This window comes from Podarcis liolepis (assembly GCF_965112155.1).
Source record: "Podarcis liolepis genome assembly, chromosome: 16".
Classification (NCBI taxonomy): Eukaryota; Metazoa; Chordata; class Lepidosauria; order Squamata; family Lacertidae; genus Podarcis; species Podarcis liolepis.
In genome coordinates, this window is record NC_139567.1 from 29,001,149 (window position 1) to 29,023,765 (window position 22,617).

Below are 22,617 nucleotides of genomic sequence, written 5' to 3' on the forward strand. Positions count from 1 at the left end.
GCCGCGCGGGGACATGCGAGCAGGTCCTTTCCCTTGCACTCGGGGATGTCTCTCGTCGGCCCCCATACTTCCCCAGCCGTTTCCCGGCGGCCTTCGCGGCGCGCGGTTCCCAGGGAAACCATGGAGAGAAGAGGGAAGCGGCGTCGGCCATAGCGCGGTTTCTCTTCGGCCGCCCGGCGGTGGCGGCATTACTGCTGGCGGGGTCCGCCTCGGCCTCCTCCTCCGAGGGGGAAACCGAGGAAGGCAGGCCGGGCCCGACACCTCGCCACTCCACCCATTGGCCGCAGGGCTCCCTGGTACGTGCGAAGGAGGTCGGGGAGGGAGAGAGATAGACTGCCCCCCGCGCATGGAGGCTTCCTCCGCCGGCCAGTTTGCGCTGTTTCGCCTCGTTGACCCAGTGGGGTGTGTTGCATCTGCTTGCGCTTTCCGCCTAGCACAAGGGTGATAGCGGCTGGGCCTCATGTCCTGCGCACCCGCCACCTCACCAGCTGTCCGTCGTCAAGAGACACAAAGAGTTTGCAGCGACCCTGTGGGTGGGTGGCCGGGCGGCGGCAGAGGGCCTGGCCTGGCCTCTTCCAGCTCCCCAGTTTCGTGGGACCTCGGAGGCTCTCGAGGGAAGCAGCCCATGTGCAGCCAGGAGTCCAGGTCAAGCAGGGAGCTCCCAGATCCCCGGGCAATTACAAGAGGCTGTTTCTTTTTAGGGGGCAGGAGTCAACCAAACACTCCTATGTAGTCCAACCAGCATGGGATACGGTAGGGGCCACTTTGCCTCCATACAGAGGGGCTGGCTGCCTTTGCCTTTATTTTGTAGCCTGCAGCTTCTGAGAAGCTGGAGAGACAGGGAGACAGTGGCCAGGCTCTGCCTTCTGCCCAGGAGGGCCCAGAATAAAGTACTGGCTGTCCTCATGCCCCACGCAGAGAGGAAGCAGCCTGTTGCTTGTGTCCATTTGAGCCCTCTGCCAGGCACTGTGAGGTTGTGGGACATGGATACCAGCTTCTTCTTAAAGTAGCCCTTCCACAGATCTGGTAACTGAGCAGGCGCAAATGCCAGGGGGCAGGGCAGGAGGAGTTGCAGGCCACCTGTACCTTCTTTCTCATGGAGTTGTGTAGAAGGAATCTTTATGGATGCCCCCTGCAATGTTGCTTTCTCTTCCTACTTCTCTTCTTCTTAATGACTATGCAAAGTGCAAGAGGCAGCCTTTCTCTTGCATACCAGACCCTGGAGCCAAGGTGTGCAACAGGAGAGGTTGTGCCTTCATGCTTTCCTTGTTGCAGGCTTTTCCAGGGACCCCTAGTTGCTGTTTGGGCTCAGCTTGGTGATATCCAACCAGCCTCTTTGTGCTCTTCTCCTTTGTACCTGGTCAGCCCTTATTTCCATTTCTCCTTTGAGCGTTTTATGTGCCGAGGCAGCATTTTGGGAGAGTGGGTAGTGCATCTGGGCAGGCTAAGGAAATTTGTATCTTCCTTTGCCTGAAAGGTGAACACTAAGAGAATAGTCTTGAGAAAAGTGAGCAAATGCTGGTGGCAGTTCTTCCCCCTCCATTTTCCTTTTTAAATTTAATTGAGTTAGGAAAATAAGTGCAGGCATAATAGAAAGAGAACTAAGAACCTAAATGATTTAAACCATAAAGTGTCACAGCCTGGGAGGACGAAAGTACAAAGAGGAAATAAAGTATAAACTCATTTTACTTCATTTTTGTAAATCTTTACTATTTGTATTCCCCACCTGTGAGTTCCATTATTATTGAGAATAAAGGTTATATTTAGTATTAAATGAGACAGTTGTATATGTTGATGGCACTGAGTAGTCATGTGCCTTAATATTTGTATAATAAAACCATGTCATATATAAAAAAGATCATTTGATCTCCCCCCTTTATATATTTACAGTTTATGAGATATAATGCATGCTGGTGTCAGTTCTTACATTTTCATTTCCTCTCAGTATTTCAGCAGTACCCTCATAGATGACTAGAGAGCACTGCTCTGTCGGGTGTGATGGGGCCGAGGAAGCCAGCAGCGGTCGGCGTTCCTTCAGCATCTCACTTACAGCCAGACAAAAGTGATGGAAGAGCCCCTCAAAATACGATGCAGGTACTGGGCGATGCCTTTGTCTTGTGGTTCGGGTGCCAACCCTGCTAGGTCTCTTTGGCCTAACTAGTTGGGCATGTTGCTTTTGCGATATGTTTATAAAACCTATACACCACTTGATTGTAAACAGCCTCAAAATAGTTTGCAACGAAGATAGAACACTAGAATTATCACAAAGAAAAATTAGCAACAAAAAGATATTCAAAAAGTTAAAAGAATGATATATTTTAAAAAAGTGGGTGATGGGCCCAAAACTTTCCCCCCATGCTGACATTTGCTGTTTAATGTTTGGCACAGCTCCAGTTCAGTCGGGATGCTCCTGCCCTGCCAGAGAACTTGGCTGTCCGCTACAGCAACCCTCGCCCAATCATCATAGAGAAGCTGGCGCAGCCAGAGGCTAGACGGGATCCGGGAGCTGGCGATGGGCTCAGCTCACAGGGCTCCATGGCATTTTCCATTGTCTCTGAAGAGAAGCTCAACTTAGCCGTGCAGCTGGCCAGGAGGGACATGAAGCGACGGCACCTGGAGGAGCAGGTGAGGCAGCACTTCTCCAAGGGGGAGAAGGGCCCTCTAGCCACCTCTCTTCAGGGAAAGAAGTCTGGCAGTGTAGTCGCAAAGTCTCACTTGAATTTTGGACGTCAGCCGGGCTGCTGCCCCAAGGTGGAGACTACCAGCTCTGGAGCCAAGGTCTACCTCTACACACCCTCCCGGGTCAAGTCGGACCCTTCTCTCTCTGACTCGCCCCCTACCCGTGATCCGGGCCCCGGGCCTCCCCCAGCCTTCAAGAGGGAGGAAGACAGAAGTACGCTGGAGGTCAGGCGGCTGCAGAAGGAGCTTCAGAACTACATCCAGAAGATTGACGAATTGGTGAGGAGAGGTGAGAGAACCTCATGGAGGAAAGGGCTCTCAACGCCTGCTAGCTATGATGACTGTGCTAAGCCTCCATGATTGGAGGCAGCAATGCTTTTGAATGAGAGGAGACCCTCCCCAGAGTTTGGAGGACATACCCTTTGGGCTCCAGGGAAAGTCTTCTCATGAGCTGAAGATGTAATGGAATGCTTCCCATTTATGTAGGGATTACGTTCTGGCTCCCTGCGCACAAAAGTTAAATTTGCGGAGTCGCTTGTAGTGGTTAAAGTGTCAGACTGTGACCTGGGAAACCAGGGTACAAATCCCCCTATATGGCTTGGGCCAGTCAGTATCTCTCAGCCTAATCTGCCTTGCCAGGGTTGTTGTGAGGAGGAGAACCATGCACCATCAACTTAAGGTCACTGGAGGAAAAAGTGGCTTATAAATGTAAAAAATAAATAACAACATAATAACAAATTTGGAAAGCTCCTTTCACATTTCCTCCTGGGGAAGCAGCTCAGAGTTGCTGCCTTGAGCTGAGTTTTAGCTTTTTGCCTTGGGCGAAGGGAAAGTACCATTGGGACATTTTCTGGAAGTGGAGCTGTTTCCAGGCAGCCTTGTGTCCAACTGGGAGGGAGGTGTCTCTCATCACCCTTCCCTCTCGACTGGGGGTTTTATGCCAGCCTTTTCTGCTTTCTTCTCCAAAATACCACACCTGTTCCCCTCATTTGTGTTTGCTAAACATTTTTCGCCCCTCAGAGAGAAGTGAGGAAACTTTGGATCCCGATGAAGAGCGCCGTGTCCAGATCCGGAGGCAGGAGCAAGCTGTGCGCTCTGCCCGGATGCTGTATGTGCTCCAGCAACAGGTCAGAATGAGCCCCACTGGACAGCATGCTGGTAGCTGTGGAGCTGGGTGGGGCGGCCTGGATTTCAGCTCTGCCTACCTTGGGCAGAAGCTTCTCTGGACGTCAGAACTTCTCACCTGAACCAGCAAACCAAGCACTTTGAATTCGAGTTTCCTCATGATTTATCTACCTAATTTGTTTGCAACGTTCTTGAAACAGGTAAAAGAAATAGAGGACGACCTGGAGAAGCTGAGCCCTCGTAAAATAAAGCACACAAAGAAGGTAAGAGATATAAATTGCCGTGGAGGGTCTGTGGGAAGGGTCAGTGATGCAGGCCAGGCTGGAGCCTCCTCGAAAGCATTGTGGCAGATTTCTTCTGTAACCACCTCACTTTTAAAAGAATTTTATTATCAACAGAAAAGAGACAAAGAATAAAAATGATGTGCTTAATAGAAGAAAATCTATGATCCTATTCAGCTAGGGATAGACTTCCCCTCTGTTACTACCTTCTGTTTCTGGTGTTGCTGTGAAGCTCTTGCATCCTTGGCTTCTCTCGTTGACCAGAGTTTACAAAATTGGAAGGGACCCCAAGGGTCATCTATTCCAACTCTATGCAGGATTCACAGCTAAAGAATCCCTGACAGATGGCTTCCTAATCTCTCTTTAAAAACCTTCAATTAATGAGAATCTACTACCTTCCAAGGGAGATCTTTCCACTGTCAAACAGCTCTTACTGTCAGGAAGTTCTTCCTAATGTTTAGTTGGACTTTCCTTTCTTGTCATTCAAATGCTCCCCTCTGGAGCAGCAGAGAATAAGCCAACCTTTCCAGTTTTGGAGAAGAGCCCTGGCTCAGAGCAGCCCTCTCCTCATTGCTGCCCAGCTAACCTCAGTTCTTTCTCACCCTCCCTCCCTTTGTGATGCAGTCACGTGCCATGGCCAGGCTGGCAGCAGCCCACCGGGGAGCCGTCCGGGCCCTGCAGGTCTTTGCCTCCCGTTTTGCTGACCAGCCAGAGGAGCAGCCAGTCCCAGCCCACTGCAAAGAGCTGGGCCACCTCATCCGGCAGCTCTCCCTCTGCTCTGCCCGCCTCGAGACAGACTCCTCCTCCCTTCCCGACAGAGTCGTTGACCTCCTGCTGCAGATCGAGGTCAGGTGTCATTGCTCCTTTGGTTGGTGGGGGGTGTAGCATTTGCGGCTGAGGAGGGAGAGATGAGGAGCTCTGCCTCCCATGGGGAAATCCAGCCCCCCCACAAATGAGTCTGGGGCCAGTGGAAGGAGGGCATCACTTCATGGCCTCCAGGTTTGGGATACAAGGACAAAGCGGCCAAACCTATTTTAACCTGCTCTTTTGTGGCTATGCAAAGAACTGAGATCACCTCCTGGCAGCCTCTTTTGAAGGGATGTTTGCTACAGCCTTTGTTTTTTAAACGGCTGTTGTAAAAATGTCATTTAACAACTAAGGACTGGGTGACCCTGCCCAGTAATTCAACTCCTCAGATGGGGCACTGCTGAGAGGTGCGTCACTTTGCATGCTCCAGAGTTGCACTTGGAATGGACTAGGAACTGGGCTTTTAGTGTTGTAGTCCCAGGTCTCTGAAATCGGTTACCAGCTGAAATTAGACAGAACGGTTGCCGCTCAGTGGTAGAGCAGCTGTTTCGCCTGCAGAAGGTCCCAGGTTCAATCCCCAATGGCATCTCCAGGTGGGGCTCGGAGTGCATTTATCTCTGAAACCCTGGAGGGCGTTTGCTGCCAGTCAGTGTTGACAATACTGAGCTAGATGGGCCGTTGATCTGACTCCATGTAAGGCAGCTTCCTCCGTTCCTAGATGAGTATCTGATATTTAGGCAGCTGTTGGAGACATTTTCATCAAGTGAATAACTTGCAAGGACTTAACTAAAGTTCTCTTAAGGCTGAATATCAGAGCAAGCTTGAGTGCAGGATTGCTTGGCAAGCCCTGTGGCTTGTTTAGGGGCTTTCTGTTTGGAGGCAGATCACGAGAGGGTGTGCCTGAGCTTTGCAGTGAGCCCATTTTGCATGTTTAATCTGAAGTGCAAATTGTCATGGCAGGATTTGGATTCTCTGCTGTCCAAGAAGGAGTCTCCCAAGAAAGGGGGGCCGAAAGGGAGTCTCTCTACGTCTCAAGCTGCCTCTGTGATGGACACGAACAGATGGCTGAAGAGAGAGAAGAAAGCTGCTGCCTCAGAGCCGAGAAAGCAGCCAGTGGCCAGGAGGCTCCTCCCTGGTGGGTCTTCTGGTTCTTGAGTCTGAAGAGGCTTGGTTGCTTTGCCTGTTTGCACATGTTTGAGCCGTGATTTCCCCTGCAGAGGCCTTGTTTTGCCCATCTGGGCATTTCCCCCCATAATTATTGTGGGCAGAGGTGCAGTGAGGGATTCCCAAGCGAGCCCAACCTTGTGGTGTTGTGACTGATGGTTTGTGGACCGTGATCCAGCTGTGGTGTCTAGAAAGAGGAAGCTGACTGCAGAGGGAGGTTTGCAAAAAGAAATACATTTTTCTATGAAGAGAGCAGTGGTTTCCAAAGCTGACAGTAGCACCCCCTGGAGGTTGGGATTTCCTAGGAGGGCACTAAGTGGCAAGGCGGCAGCAGGGGGGTGGCGGAAGCGACAGTGACTACCAGACTTTGAAAAGCTGGTATAGAATCATAGAATTGTAGAGTTGGAAGGGATCCTGGGGGGTCATCTAGTCCAACTGCCTGCTATGCAGGAATCTCAAGCATCCATGACAGATGGCCATCCACCCTCTGCTTAAAAGCCTCCCGTGAAGGAGAATCCAAGGGAGGCCATTCCACTGTTGAACAACTCCTACCAACAGAAGGTTATTCCTAATGTTGAGTTAGAATTGCCTTTCTTGCCATTTGAATGCCATCGGTTTGGGTCCTCCCCTCTGGAGCAGCAGAAAGCAAGCTTGCTCCATCTCCCATGTGGCAGCCCTTCAGATATGTGAAGATGGCTACCATATCATTTCTCAGTCTCACTGGATCAAGTTCAGCAATCTTGCTGCATTTAAAATGATTTTGTTTGTTTAATTCATTTTGAAAACATGTGCAATTAATTGTTATTGTTTTGAATTTTAATGTGTTATTACCGTTCTTAGTGAGTCATGCAGATCATTAATCTGAATCATGCTTTTTATAGGTTAGGGTGCGCTGGGGATGAATTTAAGGAACTAAGAGGAGGTGGGGTGGCCCAGGAGAGAGAAACCAGCAAAATGTGCCCCAAAGATTTTGCTGCTTGTCCATGGCATTCAGCCTTTGGGGGCTGTCCCTGAGAGCTTCCAGTTCCTGTGCTCAAGCAGCCTTGTCATCCTTACCTTTAGATGAACATGAAGGACCTGATGGGCTCCTGGTGCCTCACAATCGAAGCAGTCCCTGCGACATGGCAGCCCTGGAGGGCCTGCCCCCTCCGGAGAGAGAGGTGGTGGGGCAGGCCAAGTGGGAGGCACTGGGGCATGTGAAGACCAGGCCTGGCCCTGAGGTGGGGAGGCCCCCCCGGAAGAGAGGCGTGCTGCTCCCCACCAGACCGCAGGTAGGCAGACGTATAATCATCCGCCCTGTCTTTTGGCTTAATGTTGGGAGCTGCCAGACACTACCTCTGCCATGCTGTCACGTCTTGGCCTTCACTTCTCCAGAATTACAGTGGTTGAGGTGAAAGGCGTGTCATGTTTTGAAGAAGAGCTGCTTGAGCTGTCTGGAAATACATGTTTTTTTTTCTTACTGTTACTTATTTCTCCCAAGGGAAACAGACCCCCTACCAGGGCAAAAAGCATGCAGCTTCATCAGGCCAAGCAGGCCCGCTTCCAGGAGCCCACCATCGCCTTCCGGCTCAAGGAGACAAAGCCGCCCACCCGCGATAGCCGGGTCCCCTGGGTGCCTCCCAGCCTCTCCTCCCCCCTGGCCTCACCTCAGAGGTAGGTTAGCATCTCTGCTGAGGCAGCGGTGTGGGATAGAGTCGGCCAGGTTACCTGAGCAGGGAGCAGCACACAGCAGCCCCTTCTGTACCTGCTGGAATGTGTGAAGAGACCTTGCCCCACATCCAGGCCATATGGCTCCATCTAGCTCAGCCTCATCGGCATTACCTGGCAGCAGGGGCCGTCCACGGTTCCTGGCAGGGGTCTTTCTCCAAAAGTCATACCTTGGAGATGCTGGTGGGGATTGAACCTGATACCGTCTGCATACAATGTGTAGACTTTGCTAGGGAGTGACAGTGGCCCTTCCCTAGGAAGATACTTAGTCAGGCCCTTGGTCCATCCAGCTTGGTGTTATGTAAACAGCTGGTAGAAGCTCTCCAGGGTTTCAGGACCTTTCTCAATCCTACCTGGAGATGCTTCTGGGGATTGAACCTGGCACCTTCGATTGTGCTATCCAGGATTGGTGGGAGTTGTAGTTCAGAACATCAGGAAGGTACCCGGTTTGGGGAAGGTAGCACTTTTGGACTCCACACATTGTCCAGTGTGCGATGCAAAACTTTAGCTACAGCTAATGCCCAACTTTCCAAGGTTGGAACCACGACTCCAGTAATAGCAATTGCTTCTCTCACTTTTTTTCCCCCTTCTCTTGCCCAAACCCAAAATTCCTTGCAGGCACTCAGAGAAAAGTCCCAGAGGCAGAGAGCCAAGGCCAGGGAGAGCAGCAGAGGTGGAAGAAAAGAGTCGAGCAGCCCCAGAAAAGGAAATGCTCAGGTTGACCTGGAATCTTGTTTCACTTGGGGCTCCTCTGGTGGATTTCCCTTTCTCTAAACTTCTCATGCTAAATTTGCAATTACCTGGGAGGGAAGCTCTCTTGGGAATATTCTTGCTTTGGGTTTTGAAGGCTCCCCTCCGTGAGAGAACAGTAGGGAGGTGGAGAAATAGACCCCAGCCTTGGTCAAAAACCCCAAGTGGGAGTGAAGTGGTAAACATGAAATGCCAAATTCTTATAGAATTCTCTTGTTTGGACTCCTCGCAATGCTACCAGGGATGATGGTGCCTCTGCAGCCCAGATAGCGGAGACGGTGGAGCGAGCTGTCCGGGAGCGGCTGGAGCCCCTCTTGGCAAACGCGCAGGTAAGGCAGCAGCCAGGAACCTTCACCCCCATCCCCACTCCACAGTCTTTGACATCACTTCCTGTTGAGAACCTCCACCGCATCTTCTCATTTAACAGATGCCCAGCCCAACTTCTGGGGTCTGTCTCCTCCCAAGGCAAATTACAGCAAGCCAAGCCAATGCAGCATTATTAAGATTCCGAGTGTTGAAATAAAAGTAAAAATTACAAAGGATGCTACAATATTTGGCATGGTTTTCAAAAATAAAAAACCCCAAAATCACCTGAGTGCAGCCTGGAAAAATACTTGCTTTTGGGTTTTCATAAAGGATAGCGGGGGCACAGATTTCCTGAGGGGGTCCCCACCACAGAGATGGACTTTTCCCTGGCTCCCAAGAGACTCTTTCAATGGCGGGCCAGAGCCCTCGGCCTCAGGGGCTGCTCTTCAAGTTCAGGCAGGGCTTGGTGGGTGTTGGGTGGCCCTTCAGGGAGCCTCAAATTATTTAGGGGTTTGAAGGCCTGGATAATTGCCTTGAATAGGCAGCCTGGCTCTGGAATAGGTGTCATGCCTGACTTTTATAAGGGGCTAGGGGGATTGGCCAAATCACTTCCTTGCCCGCTCAGAGGAGCATTTTAGCCTCACAACACATCTGCCAGGAAGGGTCTAGGACTGTGCAGGAAGTCCTGTGGTGTCCTCTTGTTTCCTTAGAAGGTGAATCGCTCCTTGGAAAGGAACATCTGCCAGAAGGAGCTGCCCTGCCAGGATATTGGGAAGGTAGGACAAGAGCCAGGAAATGGAGGGATCTCTCTTGCCTGGCTGATGTGGCATGGCAGAGAAGGTTTTGCTACTTGGGCCACTTTTGGTGGAATCATGGAGGTGCAACATTGGAAGGGACCCCAAGGGTCATCTAGTTCAACCTCCTGCAGTGCAGGGATCCCTGACAGTGAGAGCTCCTTGTGTCCTCCTTCATTGTCAAGGCCCGGGTGCAACCTGGGCGAAAGAGACCCCTTTTGCTGCCTATCCACAGTGGCTTTGAGCCCCATATCCCTGCTCCTCTGAGCCTCTTCTTGACATCTATGGAGGCAGAAGAGAGATGAGAGAGTTTAGCTGGCCTGACAGTCAGGTGCCTGCGCATGAAAGGGCCTTGCCTCAGGTGGGGCAGGATGGGGGCTGATCTGGGCCTCCCTTTAAACCGGGGTAGGGAGAATTCTGCTCCAAACGCCTACTTTGTGTGTTGCCAGGCTCCTGTTGGTCTCCCGCGTCCAGGTCTGGAGGACTTTGCCGAGCTGCAGCGTGAGGAGATTGAGACCCTCTCCAGCCCCTCTGACCTGGAGGCGATGCTGCAAAGGATGGAGGAGATTGAGGTGCATTGGAGCTCAAGCCTTTTCCTTTGAGAAGGAAGAGGCTATGGGGTGGGGAGCTTCCCATGGCTTTTCTTGAATAAAAGCCCTTGAGAACTGGCTGGCATGGAAGGCAGCAGCATCCTGGAGTGGGGCAGCCTTGCTCTTGTGTGTGCCTGGGGGTGGAGGTGATGGCTGGGGCCATGCTTGATGTCTTAACACCAAGGCCCCTGTCCCATAGCAGACAATCCCTTCCCTGTTTTTGGTTAAATATATTTTATTAATTTTCATGGAAAGGTTCTACAAAACTCTGCAAAACACAGTCTTATCAAACAGGATCTGATGGTATGCATAGTCTCCACATACAATGATAGATCACCATCGAACAAAAGCAATGAGGCAGTGTGCTTTCAAACGCCCTACCTCTTGACACCAGGGCCCAGTCACAGCCTCCTAGCCTAAGATACCTCACAGAGTTGTTGTGAGGATTAAATGAGGAGGGGAGCCATGAACACCACCTTGGGCTCCTTGGAAAGTAAGATGAGATATAAATGAAGTGAATTAATGAATCAACTTTTCTGTCCTGCAGCGCTCCCAAGAGGCCGTCCGCAGGCGGTACCACCAGATTGTTTACTCTGATGCTGAGTTCTGGGGTCGGCAAGAGAGATGGGGTGAGTGTCAGGCTTTGTGTTTTGGGGTTTGTAGGAAATAAAGGAGCAGAGGGTGACTGAAGACCCCCCCAAAAAAATGCAGGCAAGGGGATGCCAAGAGATCAAGGAACGACCCTGCCTTCTGTATGTGCTTCTCAGTTTCCTTCTACATGTATTGGAGGTTGTGTTGCTGCTGTTGTGCCACCTCTGACTTGCAAGAGGAAAACTGGCTTCTTGGGGTGGTTCTTGGGTTGGAGCCGGTGACCCATGAGGTGAGGATTCCTGGAAAGAACATAAGATGAGCCTGCTGGATCAGGCCAATGACCCATCTGGTCCAGTATCCTGTTCTCACAGTGGCCAACCAGATAGCCATTATGTGAAACCCTCAATCAGGATTTGAGCACAAGAGCAATTTCCCCTTTGTGCAATTTCCAGCAACTGCTTTTCAGGAGCATTACTGCCTCCAATTGTGGAAGCAGAGCATGGCCATTATGGGTAGTTGCCATCAGTAGTCTTATCCTCCATGAATTTGATCTTCTTTCAAAGCCATCCAGGTTGGAAGCCATCACTGCCTCCTGTGGGAAGGAATTCGACAGTAACTGTGCTGCATGAATAAGTCCTTCTTTTTCTCTTAATCTTCAAATGTTCATCTTCATTGGATGCCCAGGAGTTCTAGTGTTATGAGAGAGGAAGAAAAACTTGCCTCTCTAGGAATGTGGGAACAGGAAAGGCAGATGAGGAAAGGTGTGCAAAGCTCCCCAGGTTGTAGCAGACGGTTTCTCATCTTCCTGATTTTTTTCCTCCACTGCCCAGAGAGAGAAAATGCAGAGGCAGGCCAAGAGCCTGGGACTCCCCATCCCATCCAGATCACGAGGCGGGAGAGTCACCCAGACCCCCAAGTGGACATTGTGCTGGAAAGACCCCTGGACACCAAGTGAGTAGAAGATCCAGGAAATGCATCAGTGCTGCTGGTTGGGCTGAAAACCACCTGGTTGGGTGGGTTGCCGTGGAGTCACGGAATGTTTATGAATATTCTAATAGCCTAGAGGTCATGTGATAGCTGGAAAGGAAGATCGGAAGGCAGCTCAAGGTACCCCTCTGCTGCTGGGTTCTGGGGCAGAAGGAGGGGCAGAAAGGGGGTCACTAGGGAAGGCACCTGCCAGAGCAAGACCATGCTGGCATTCCTGGTTTTCACAGCAGCCGCTAATGACACTCACAAGAGGAAGATGAGCTTTTCCATGGTGTGGGAAGGGGTGGCAGCGGGAGAAGCCCTCCTTCCGTAGATTCTTCTGCCTTCTCTCCCCTGGAGAGTCCAGGAGGTAGGGGAGATGAGGGTCCTGGATGCAGCAGTGCTGAAGGGACCACAGGCAGGCTGGGGCACCTAAGGGGCTAAGACACGATTGGTGTCAGGAGGGGCTGCTGCTGTTGGCCCAAAGGGGAGGCTGGCCAGAGAGGCAGAGGAAAGAACCACATGGGAGGAGTCTGATGCTTCCACATAAGAGCCTGGCTCCTGGATCAGGCCAACGACCCATCTAGTAGTCCAGCATCCTGTTCTCACAATGGCCAACTACCACACTTCTCCATTTAGGTCTTTGGCTCTTGACCTTTCTGGGTCTGGTTTTGGGGCTCCTGCCGTGCCAAGGAATGGCCACTCACTTTGTGTGGTTGTGCTTCCAGTGCTGCGGAGGAGGAGGAAGAGAGCGCTGGGATGGAGGAGCTCCTGGAGCCCAGGAATGGGACTCTGCCGCCTTCGTCATCACATCCCCGCCGGAAGGAGGCTGGCGTCTTCCTCTCTGTCTCTAAGAACATGCTGCAGAGCATTCACGATTACAGTGCGCGATACAACCAGCACCTGAGGTGCATCTCCCATGAGGCGGTGGGCAGCTTCAACCCCTGGCGAATCGCAGAGAGGTACTGGAGGAGGAGTTGAGTCTGCTTGGCAAGGCTTCTTTTCACTTGTGTTGCATCCATTGGGATTCCTCATGACGACACCAGGGGGCGCACCATGCACTGCCAAAGGAGGCTCCAGTATCTGTATCACAGCAATGCCTTTATTAAGCCTTTATTAGGTCACAAAATAGCAGGGATGCTTTCTAGTTTTCCAGAAGCTCTATATCAGGGCAGATGGCAAAAGAGAAAGCAAAGAATTCTGGGAGGGAACCTTCCCTACAGCCACTACCCAATAGAATTAGAATTGTGGAGTTGGAAGGGACACCAGGGGTCATCTAGCCTAACCCTCTTTGTTTTTACATCTGCGTATGAATCTGTCCCTTTGTGACGATAAATGGGGCTTCTGCTTCTCAGTTGGAGGGGGGTTGAAATGAAAAATGGGGTTTGGGGTGGCCATTCTTGTGATGTCCTCTTTAGGCGAGGGCCCGTGTGGAATAGTGTTTAGCATGCTGCACTGGGACCTGGGAGATACCCAGGTTCAAATCGTCATTCTGCCATGAAGCTCACTAGGTGTGACATTGGGGATCAGTCCCTGCCTTTCAGCCTAACCAACCTTGCAGGATTGTTGTGGGGATTAAATGGAGAGAGGGAGAACAATACCACATTGGGTGTGACAGGCTACTGCCTGCTCTTGTGTCACATGCTGGTGGGATCCCTTCCAAGAGAAGTCTAGTGGGAATCTCCTTCCTTGTCGTTTGAGGAGGAGACCCTTGCAGGCTCTGGCATCCCTCCCCAGCAAGCAGATCGTGGCTGAGTCACAGCAGTCCTCTGTGCCTGTAGTCCTGCCTGTTGACTGTCTCTCCCTCCTGCTTCTCCCCCTGCAGCCTGGCCGAGGAGCTGACGGAAGAAGCCTTGGCGGACGTAGCCACGGAGCTGCAGGGCCTGTGTGAGGATTATGCAGAAGCCGTCTTCACCTCGGAGTTCCTGGAGGCAGCTGAGTAGGCAGCACTCGCCTCCTGCTCCTTCTCCTGGTCCAGCAGAGCTGGGCTGGGTGGCCTCCTCCTTGCAGCAGTGGTCGTGGACTTGTCAGGAAGGGCTCTCTCTTTGTGTGGAGTGGGAGCTTAACATGGGCAACATCCCAGGGGTGGTGTCTTGTCAATTGCAGCTGTGTTCGCCTTGTTCAGGAAGGGTGTCTGGGCATGGGAGCAGGGAGTATAATGATGGCTAAGCAAAGTGAATGATGTCTGGCACCTGCTTAGCTGAGGTGCCAGTCAAATGTCAGCTGTTCCAGGAAGAGTTTCCACCCAGCCAGGCTTTGTGAACAAATCACTCTCTTTTTGCCCACTGTCACACTTGGGTCCTTCTGAGATGTTCCATCAGAAGAGTGGGCATCTAGGGGGTGCAGAAGCTGATCCACTGGGATCCCATTGGCGGGGGGGGGAGGTTGCACAGGCTCTGCTTCTATGGCCTTTCTGCCCCCACACCTGGTGTCATTGACTCAAGTCTTGAGGCAACCTGTGTGCTCTGGTTGCGAAATGCATGTTGTGTCCTGTGAGATCTTGGGACCCTTCCTTCCTTCAGGGTTGGTACCTTCTCCACCTCTGTGGGAGCAGGCTTGCCTCTCTGACCTCTCCCCGCCTCTGGGAGTGCCAGGTTCCCTTCCCCAGGCACTGGGACTCTGCAAGGTTTACTTTAAGAACTTACTCAAGATGAAATAAAATAAATCAGATATTTAGTACGCTGTTGCAGGAGTTTGTCAAGCTACCAAACATCACCTCTTTGTATGAAGGTTGTATTTATGAAAGGTTTTGTACATTCCACTGGTAAATTTTCATACTCTGCTTTTTTTCTGAATGTGGGGGAAAACTCACCAAATTTATTAAATAAACTTCTTACAATACGCACATGTCTGTATTTTTGTGCAATGATGTTTCTGTATTATTGCTTTGGGAACCAGGGTCAACCCTGAGGGTGCTGCAAAAAAGTTCAAAGTGATTGCATTTTTGGATCAAGAGGAGGAGGAAGAGTCCCTCTCTCCTCCCAGAGGGTGGCTTCCTAGGTCATGCAGAGGTCCTGTTGAGAAAGAGTTCTGTCCTTTTTTCCTATTTGGAATAGTTGGAACCCTAATTCATAGGCAATACAAAAGGCCTTATCTATAATAAAAAAAATCCTTCCAGTAGCACCTTAAAGACCAACTAAGTTAGTTCTTGGTATGAGCTTTCGTGTGCATGCACACTTCTTCAGATACAGGCACGCACACGTGCATACGTGCATGCACACGAAAGCTCATACCAAGAACTAACTTAGTTGGTCTTTAAGGTGCTACTGGAAGGAATTTTTTTATTTTGACTATGGCAGACCAACACGGCTACCTACCTGTAACTGGCCTTATCTATGTTCATTGGTTCCTTCTCACTGCAACGATTTCACAGTGAGTCTTCTTGTGAGGTCTGCTCCTGCTGTCCTTTCAGAAAGCACAAGGCCTGCCTGAAGATTCTTAGCTCAAGGAAGTCAAATTCTTGAGCACCTGAGAGGCAATGACGGTGACTTTGGCCATGACCCATTGGGACATTTCCCTGTTGAACTGAGCTGGTCTGGCAGGAATGCTGATGGACTCCCTGCATGTGGATTCTGTGTCCATTTTACTTCCCCACCTAAGGCACGGCTTGATTCTGCTGCTATCTGAGCCAAGGGAGAGAGCCAGGCTCTGCCTCTTTGGGTCACCGTCCCAGCTGTTTTATTGCCAGATTGTTTTGGGTCGAGTCCTGAAGCCAACTAACTTGGTCAAAAAAACTGTTGTGGGCTTCTTTTCTTGAGTCCACCCCGCTTACTCTGGGTCCCCTTGAAGACAGGGGCTTGTCTGCAGTTTCATGCTGAGCATCTCCCATAAGGTTCTGGTCTTTCATGTTCAAAAGCATCCTCCATCTTCTCAGCATATGTTTTCTTCTAAAGGTGTCTGCCAAGCATCCAGTATTTAGAAGCATTGCTGCCTCTGACCATGGAGGCAGAGCATACAGGTCATTGTGGCTAGTAGCTGTAGCCTTCTCCATGAATTTGCCCAATCCTCTTTAAAAGCCATCTAGGCTAGCTAGCTAAATGGAGCCTCCAGCTTTAGAGACAGTCTACCTTTGCATGCCGGTTATTGTAGGGAGCAGTGGCTAAGGAAGACTGCCTTGCTAACACCCTGCTTGGAGGCCTTCCTAGAAGCAGCTCTTTGGCATTGTGAACTAGGCAGACCCTCTCTCTGATGCAGGAGGCCTATTCTTCCTTTGGCGCATCTATGCCCCATTGCGACAGTCTGTCCTGTGACTGGGGAGTTTATATTCTATGTCATAATCTGAGCAGTTAGAAGTGAGGCAAGCCCCTTTGAGGCAGTGGCTGGTTGGTTGGTGGCAGAGTGCTTGGAACGGAGGGCGGACCCCCCCACACACAAGGGTGGTGGTGTATCAGGGAGGGGGGAGGGGGATCTGCCTATCTTCACCTAATCGCGGCCACCCTTAATGAAGTGGGGAGTCTATTGACTTCCACCTCCATCCACCAGAGGAGTTGGCTGTGAGTCATCTGCTTGGGCAGCTTCCAGGCATTAAAAACAAACACTTGAGCTGCAGTGCGCATCACAGTGGGCTCTGAAGAGAAAATGAGAGGTTAGCCCAGCATCCGGAGGAGACAAACCAAGGAGGGCTACGGAGGAGGAGAGGGAGGGCCAGGAAGTGGTGGGGTGGTGGGACCCCCAGCCACCTTCTAATGACAACCTGGCCTTCAGCAGAGGGAGTTTGCAAAGGATGACCCACGTGGAGCTACCCTCTTGCAGGTGCCATGGGTATGGTGGCATGCTATGCCATGGGAAGCGTGGGACATCTCTTCTGCTTAGTCACCCCACCTGGCTGGGCTGATGCTGTGCCCCAGGGTCGCCCCAGCCCCAGAACTTCTCCCCAAAGGACACACCCTCAACCGGCAAGTCAGGCAAGCCCCGTCCTGAGCAGAAGGCCATCTAAGGAGCCCCAGTGAGGAGCTGCCTTGCCAGTCAGGACGGGGGAGAAGAGAGAAAAGTCTTTCATCACACAGTGCATGGTGAAACTGTGGAACTCACTCCCACTGGAAGCAGTGATGGCCAATGACTTGGATGGCTTTAAAGAGGGTAAAGCAAATTCATGGAGGAGGAGAGGGCTATTGATGGCTACTAGCCAGGATGGCTATGCTCTGCCTCATGGTCAGAGGCAGCACTGCTTCTGAATACCAGTTTCTGGAAGCCACAGGAGGGGAGAGTGTTGCTCTTGTGCTCTGCTTAGGGGCTTCCCATTGGGGCATGCGGTTGGTCACTGTGAGACTAGGTGGGTCCAGCAGCCAGGCTCTTCTTATGGAACCTCCAGGGGCAGGGGCACGCTATCTAGATTCCTAAGTTCTTTGGGGTATTTGGCCACTGTGAGAGCAGAATGCTGGACTAGGTGGCCTACTGGCCTGACTGGGTGGACTACTGGCTCTTCTTAGGTGGTCTGCCAGTGGGTGGGGATGGGGCCCTTCTGTGGCTGCCGTTTGGTGTCTTTCCCCGCTCTGCCCGGACCCTTGGCTGGCCTCGCTCTGTCAACATTTCAGCTCCGTGTCACTGGGGCGCTCCTGTCTTTGCAAGGGGGTGTCTGTTACGCTCCGCGGCTCCCTTCAGGGTTGTGACATTTGCGGTTTCTTCCTTCTGTCTTCCTTTGCCTCCACATGCTGCAGGAAGTGCCACCCGGGAGGCCCAACCCTTTCAGAATTGCATGTTTACGTCTTCCCTGGCATGAAAAAAAAAAAAAGGTCTTTATTTTTGAATAGCGAAATGAGCGGGTGTCAAGATGGGAGAACCACAAGCGTTTCTCCTGTCCTTGGTTAGCGGAGCAGAACAAAATGGGGGGGGGGGAGAAGAGGAGATTTGTCCCCACAAGGAAATAAGAAGGTGAGAAAAGGCCAGTTACAGATAGGTAGCCGTGTTGGTCTGCCATAGTCAAAATAAAAAAATCCCTTCCAGTAGCACCTTAAAGACCAACTAAGTTAGTTCTTGGTATGAGCTTTCGTGTGCATGCACACTTCTTCAGATACACAGCTTAGTTGGTCTTTAAGGTGCTACTGGAAGGGATTTTTTTATTATGAGAAAAGGCCCTCGGTTTTCCATCTAGCTTCTTGGAAGAGGCACACCAGCCCACACCAGTTTGGCCTAAGACAGGGAGGAGTCTTGGTGGATTGGGAGGAGGCTAAGGAGATGGGGAGGCTACAAGAGAAACCCATTTCCACTCCAGTACTTGGATGAGCTGAGTCTTCCTGGACTCCAACATGAGTGAATCCCCCTTGAAAATGCAAACAGTGCCCGGTCTCTCTCCAGCCACCACTTCAACCTGCTAGATCAGAGCAAGGGACCCCACCCTGTTCTCAGTTCCTGGCTGGATGCCTCAAAAGGGAAACTAGCAAGCACAAGAGCCCTCTCCCTTCCTGTGGTTTCCAGCCACTGGAATTCAGCAGTGTTATTGCCTCCGACAGTGGAGGCACAGCAGAGCCATTGGGGCTAGTAGCCATCAAGAACTCTCTCTCCTCCTTCATGAATTTGTCTGATCCACTTAGAAAGCCATCCAAGTTGGTGGCCATCACCGCCTCCTGTGGGAGGGAGTTCCGTATTTTAACTATGATGGGATGCAGGTGGCGCTGTGGGTTAAACCACAGAGCCTAGGACTTGCCTTTCAGAAGGTTGGCAGTTCGAATCCCCACGACGGGGTGAGCTCCCATTGCTCGGTCTGCTCCTGCCAACCTAGCAGTTTGAAAGCACGTCAAAGTAGATAAATAGGTACCGCTCTGGCGGGAAGGTAAACGGCATTTCCGTGCTCTGCTCTGGTTCGCCAGAAGCGGCTTAGTCATGCTGGCCACATGACCCGGAAGCTGTTCGCCGGCTCCCTTGGCCAATAAAGCGAGATGAGCGCCGCAACCCCAGAGTCGGTCACGACTGGACCTAATGGTCAGGGGTCCCTTTACCTTTACCTTGCAAAGGTCTTCCTTTTCTCTGTCCTGACCAGCAAGGCAACTCTTCGCTGCAGCTCCAACTGCGGAAGCAGAGCAGAGCCTTTGTGGCTAGTAGCCCTCAATAGTCATCTCTCTCTGTGTGGGGTCGGGGGCTGTAAAAGGGGAGTGTGGGCATAATGTGAAGAGCCTGGCTTTCCATCCCATTCCTGCCGCCCGCCCCCCTCCGCCCTCCCTTGCGCCTGGGCAGAGGCCTGTCCACCCGTCCCCACAATGCTGTAGCCTCCATCTGGTGAAGAGGCTGCAGCAGATGGATATAACTGGCAGGTTCTATTTTTAGCCAGGTGCAGCGCAAAGCCCAGGCCCTGGACTCTTCGGAGCGTAATGTGTGAATGAGAAGATGGTGTGTTCTCCCAAAGGCTGGGCTGGGGGGGGGGCTTTAGTTTCCTGGTGCTAACCAGGCATTTGCTGCTGCACTGAAAGGCACGGGCATTTCCCCAGGCCAGGGAGAGGAACATAGATTGCTTGTTGCCTTTCATTCTATTCAGACCATCGGGGTTCATCTAGCTCAGTACTGGTTACACTGGTCGGCAGCAGCAACTCTGCAGGGTCTCCAGCTGGGTTCTCCGCCAGCCTGACCTGGAGATGCCAGCTTCAGGGACCTTCTGCATGCAAGGCAGGTGCTCAGCCACTGACCCTTCCAATGCAAAAGGAGCACTTTATTTTGAGTGAGGCCACTGGCCTTTTTCTCCAGCAGCAGCTCCCACGGGGCCCTTCCAGGCCATTGACTCTCCAGATGCACAGCTTTTAATTTGGCAGCTGCTGCTGCTGCTGCAGTTTCTCTTCCAGGGACCCTGATTTTTCTTTTCTGCGGAGCCTTTTCTGATGCTGGGACGATGGTTTTTCTCCCTGTTAACAGAGAACATAGGAGACTGCTGGATCAGGCCAGTGGCCCCTCTAGTCTAACATCCTGTTCTCACAATGGCCAACCAGAGGGTCAACCCTCCAGCAGGATCTGAGTACAAGAGCAATTTCCTCACCTTGAGGTTTCCAGCAATTGGTATTCAGAAGCATTTACTGAATCTCTGTGGAGGCAGAGTGGAGCCATCATGGTTAGCAGCCACTCATAGTAGCCACTGATTTGTCCAAACCTCTTTGAAAGTCATCCAAGTGGATGGTCCCTAAGAGATTCACCCACAGCCTACAGCAGCTGCGATGGTAGTCAGTATGGAAGCCACAGTGATGTGTGTGTGTGTGTTGGGCATGGCAGCTGCCCCAAGCAGGGAGATGTGCAGAGGAGGAAGGGGGCAGCATTTGGGGCAAGGGCTGCAGCTAAGGAATAGAGCATCAGCCAAAATTCAAGTCCTGGAATCTCCAGGTATGCCTGGGAGAGACTCGTGGTTGGAACCCTGGAAAGCCGTTGCTGCCAGTCAGTGTAGACAGCTGGCTCCTTACCTCTCTTGCCCTGACCTAGCCACTGTGATCCACGCGATGGTCACCTCCAGACTTGATTATTGCAACTTACTCTACGTGGGGCTGCCCTTGAGACTGATCCAGAAACTCCAGCGGGTGCAGAATGCCGTGGCAAGACTCCGTACGGGGTCCTCGCTGTGGGATCACATTCACCCAGTGCTATACCAGCTGCACTGGCTCCCGGTGAAGTACAGGATCAGGTTTAAGGTGCTGGTTTTAACCTTTAAAGCCCAATACGACCTAGGACCCTCGCACCTACGGGACCGCCTCTTCTGGTATGTCCCACCGAGGACCTTACAGTCTTCAAATAAAAACATATTGGAGATCCTGGGCCACAGGGAGGTTAGGCTGGCCTCAACCAGAGCCAGGGCTTTTTTGACTGTGGCCCCAATATGGTGGAACGCTCTGTCACAAGAGACTAAGGCCCTACGGGACTTGACATCTTTCCGCAGGGCCTGCAAGACAGAGCTGTTCCACCAGGCCTTTAGCCAAGGCACAGTCTGACCCCCTCCTTCTGTAATCCTCATAGAACTCTAGCCCAATGGTTGCCATTAATTTGACTCTGAATTGATTTTAGAATGAATTGATTTTAGAATGTATTTCAATTAATTGATTGCGATTTTATGTAAACGGTGTTGTTTTTACTGTTGTTAGCCGCTCTGAGCCCTGCTTCGGCTGGGGAGGGTGGGCTATAAATAAATAAATAAATAATAATTATTATTACTGAGCTAGATGGGAAACTGGTTTGACTCAGTATAGCAGCTTCCTATGTTCCACCTCATGGTCGGAGGGAGGCAGCTGCTGTCAAGCCCATTTTCCAATGAGGTTGGACCTCGATGCTACCTCAATGGCACCGGGTCGAGGGGTGGTGGGGTCTTTGTGGGAGGGAGAGCGACATAGAATCATAGAATCATAGAATTGGAAGAGACCACAAGGGCCATTGAGTCCAACCCCCTGCCAAGCAGGAAACACCATCAGAGCACTCCTGACATATGGTTGTCAAGCCTCTGCTTAAAGACCTCCAAAGTAGGAGACTCCACCACACTCCTTGGCAGCAAATTCCACTGTCAAACAGCTCTTACTGTCAGGAAGTTCTTCCTAATGTTTAGGTGGAATCTTCTTTCTCGTAGTTTGGATCCATTGCTCCGTGTCCGCATCTCTGGAGCAGCAGAAAACAACCTTTCTCCCTCCTCTATGTGGCATCCTTTTATATATTTGAACATGGCTATCATATCACCCCTTAACCTCCTCTTCTTCAGGCTAAACATGCCCAGCTCCCTTAGCCGTTCCTCATAAGGCATCGTTTCCAGGCCTTTGACCATTTTGGTTGCCCTCCTCTGGACACGTTCCAGTTTGTCAGTGTCCTTCTTGAACTGTGGTGCCCAGAACTGGACACAGTACTCCAGGTGAGGTCTGACCAGAGCAGAATACAGTGGCACTATTACTTCCCTTGATCTAGATGCTATACTCCTATTGATGAGGCCCAGAATTGCATTGGCTTTTTTAGCTGCCGCGTCACACTGTTGGCTCATGTCAAGTTTGTGGTCAACCAAGACTCCTAGATCCTTTTCACATGTACTGCTCTCAAGCCAGGTGTCACCCATCTTGTATTTGTGCCTCTCATTTTTTTTTTTTTTGCCCAAGTGCAATACTTTACATTTCTCCCTGTTAAAATTCATCTTGTTTGTTTTTGCCCAGTTCTCTAATCTGTCAAGGTCGTTTTGAAGTGTGATCCTGTCCTCTGGGGTGTTAGCCACCCCTCCCAGTTTGGTGTCATCTGCAAATTTGATCAGGATGCCCTTGAGTCCATCATCCAAGTCGTTGATAAAGATGTTGAATAAGACCGGGCCCAAGACAGAACCCTGTGGCACCCCACTAGTCACTCTTCTCCAGGTTGAAGAGGAACCATTGATGAGCACCCTTTGGGTTCGGTCAGTCAGCCAGTTACAAATCCACTGAGTGGTAGCATAGTCAAGACCGCATTAAGACATCTCTTTCCCAGATAGCTGCTGCTGCGGAGATGCCTTCTCCTCCTTTGGCAAAGGTGAGGCAGATGGAGACCTGCCTCAGTTTCCCTGGCAGAAGGAAGCTGGAAAGCCCGACGCAATTTTTGTGAGTGGGGAGGTGAAAGAGGGGGATAAAAAAAGTCATTTCCGGAACGACGGGGCGTGGGGGGCTGTCTTGTCCTCCGCCCACTGGGCCAAGCAGTAGAAAAGGGGTGCACGTGCTTGGGGGGAGGCCTGCACTGCTGAGTCCTCGCACCGAGTTCCACCTGTCAGGGATTATTGAGCTGAGATTCCTGCATTGAAGGGGTTGGACTAGATGAGCCTTGGGGGTCCCTTCCAACTCTACAATTCTATGAGAAACGGCAGGAGCTCCCACCCCCTTGCGCTTTAGACGCAGGACTGAGAGCCGGGAATGGGGGATTAGTGGAAACTCACCCACCCCCCAAGTTTCTACCCCA

General features: G+C 51.5%; 1 protein-coding gene and 1 long non-coding RNA gene across 2 annotated transcripts; one reads left to right on the top strand and one right to left on the bottom strand.

Moving 5' to 3' along the window:
- Positions 1–92: 92 nt before the first annotated feature.
- On the top strand, positions 93–14,601 carry KIAA0753. Its single transcript, XM_083479241.1, has 17 exons — positions 93–296; positions 1,946–2,094; positions 2,389–2,968; positions 3,700–3,806; positions 4,005–4,067; positions 4,710–4,931; positions 5,853–6,027; positions 7,119–7,327; positions 7,537–7,709; positions 8,382–8,480; positions 8,755–8,842; positions 9,530–9,595; positions 10,063–10,185; positions 10,751–10,832; positions 11,625–11,745; positions 12,489–12,722; positions 13,586–14,601. Exons 2-17 carry the CDS (start codon positions 1,999–2,001, stop codon positions 13,701–13,703), a joined length of 2,556 nt encoding a protein of 851 aa, XP_083335367.1. The 5' UTR covers positions 93–296; positions 1,946–1,998; the 3' UTR covers positions 13,704–14,601.
- On the bottom strand, positions 3,069–4,691 carry LOC310695351. Its single transcript, XR_014520028.1, has 2 exons — positions 4,481–4,691; positions 3,069–3,183 (listed from the first exon to the last, which is right to left on the bottom strand). It is a non-coding gene; the product is annotated as an uncharacterized lncRNA (long non-coding RNA).
- Positions 14,602–22,617: the final 8,016 nt, after the last annotated feature.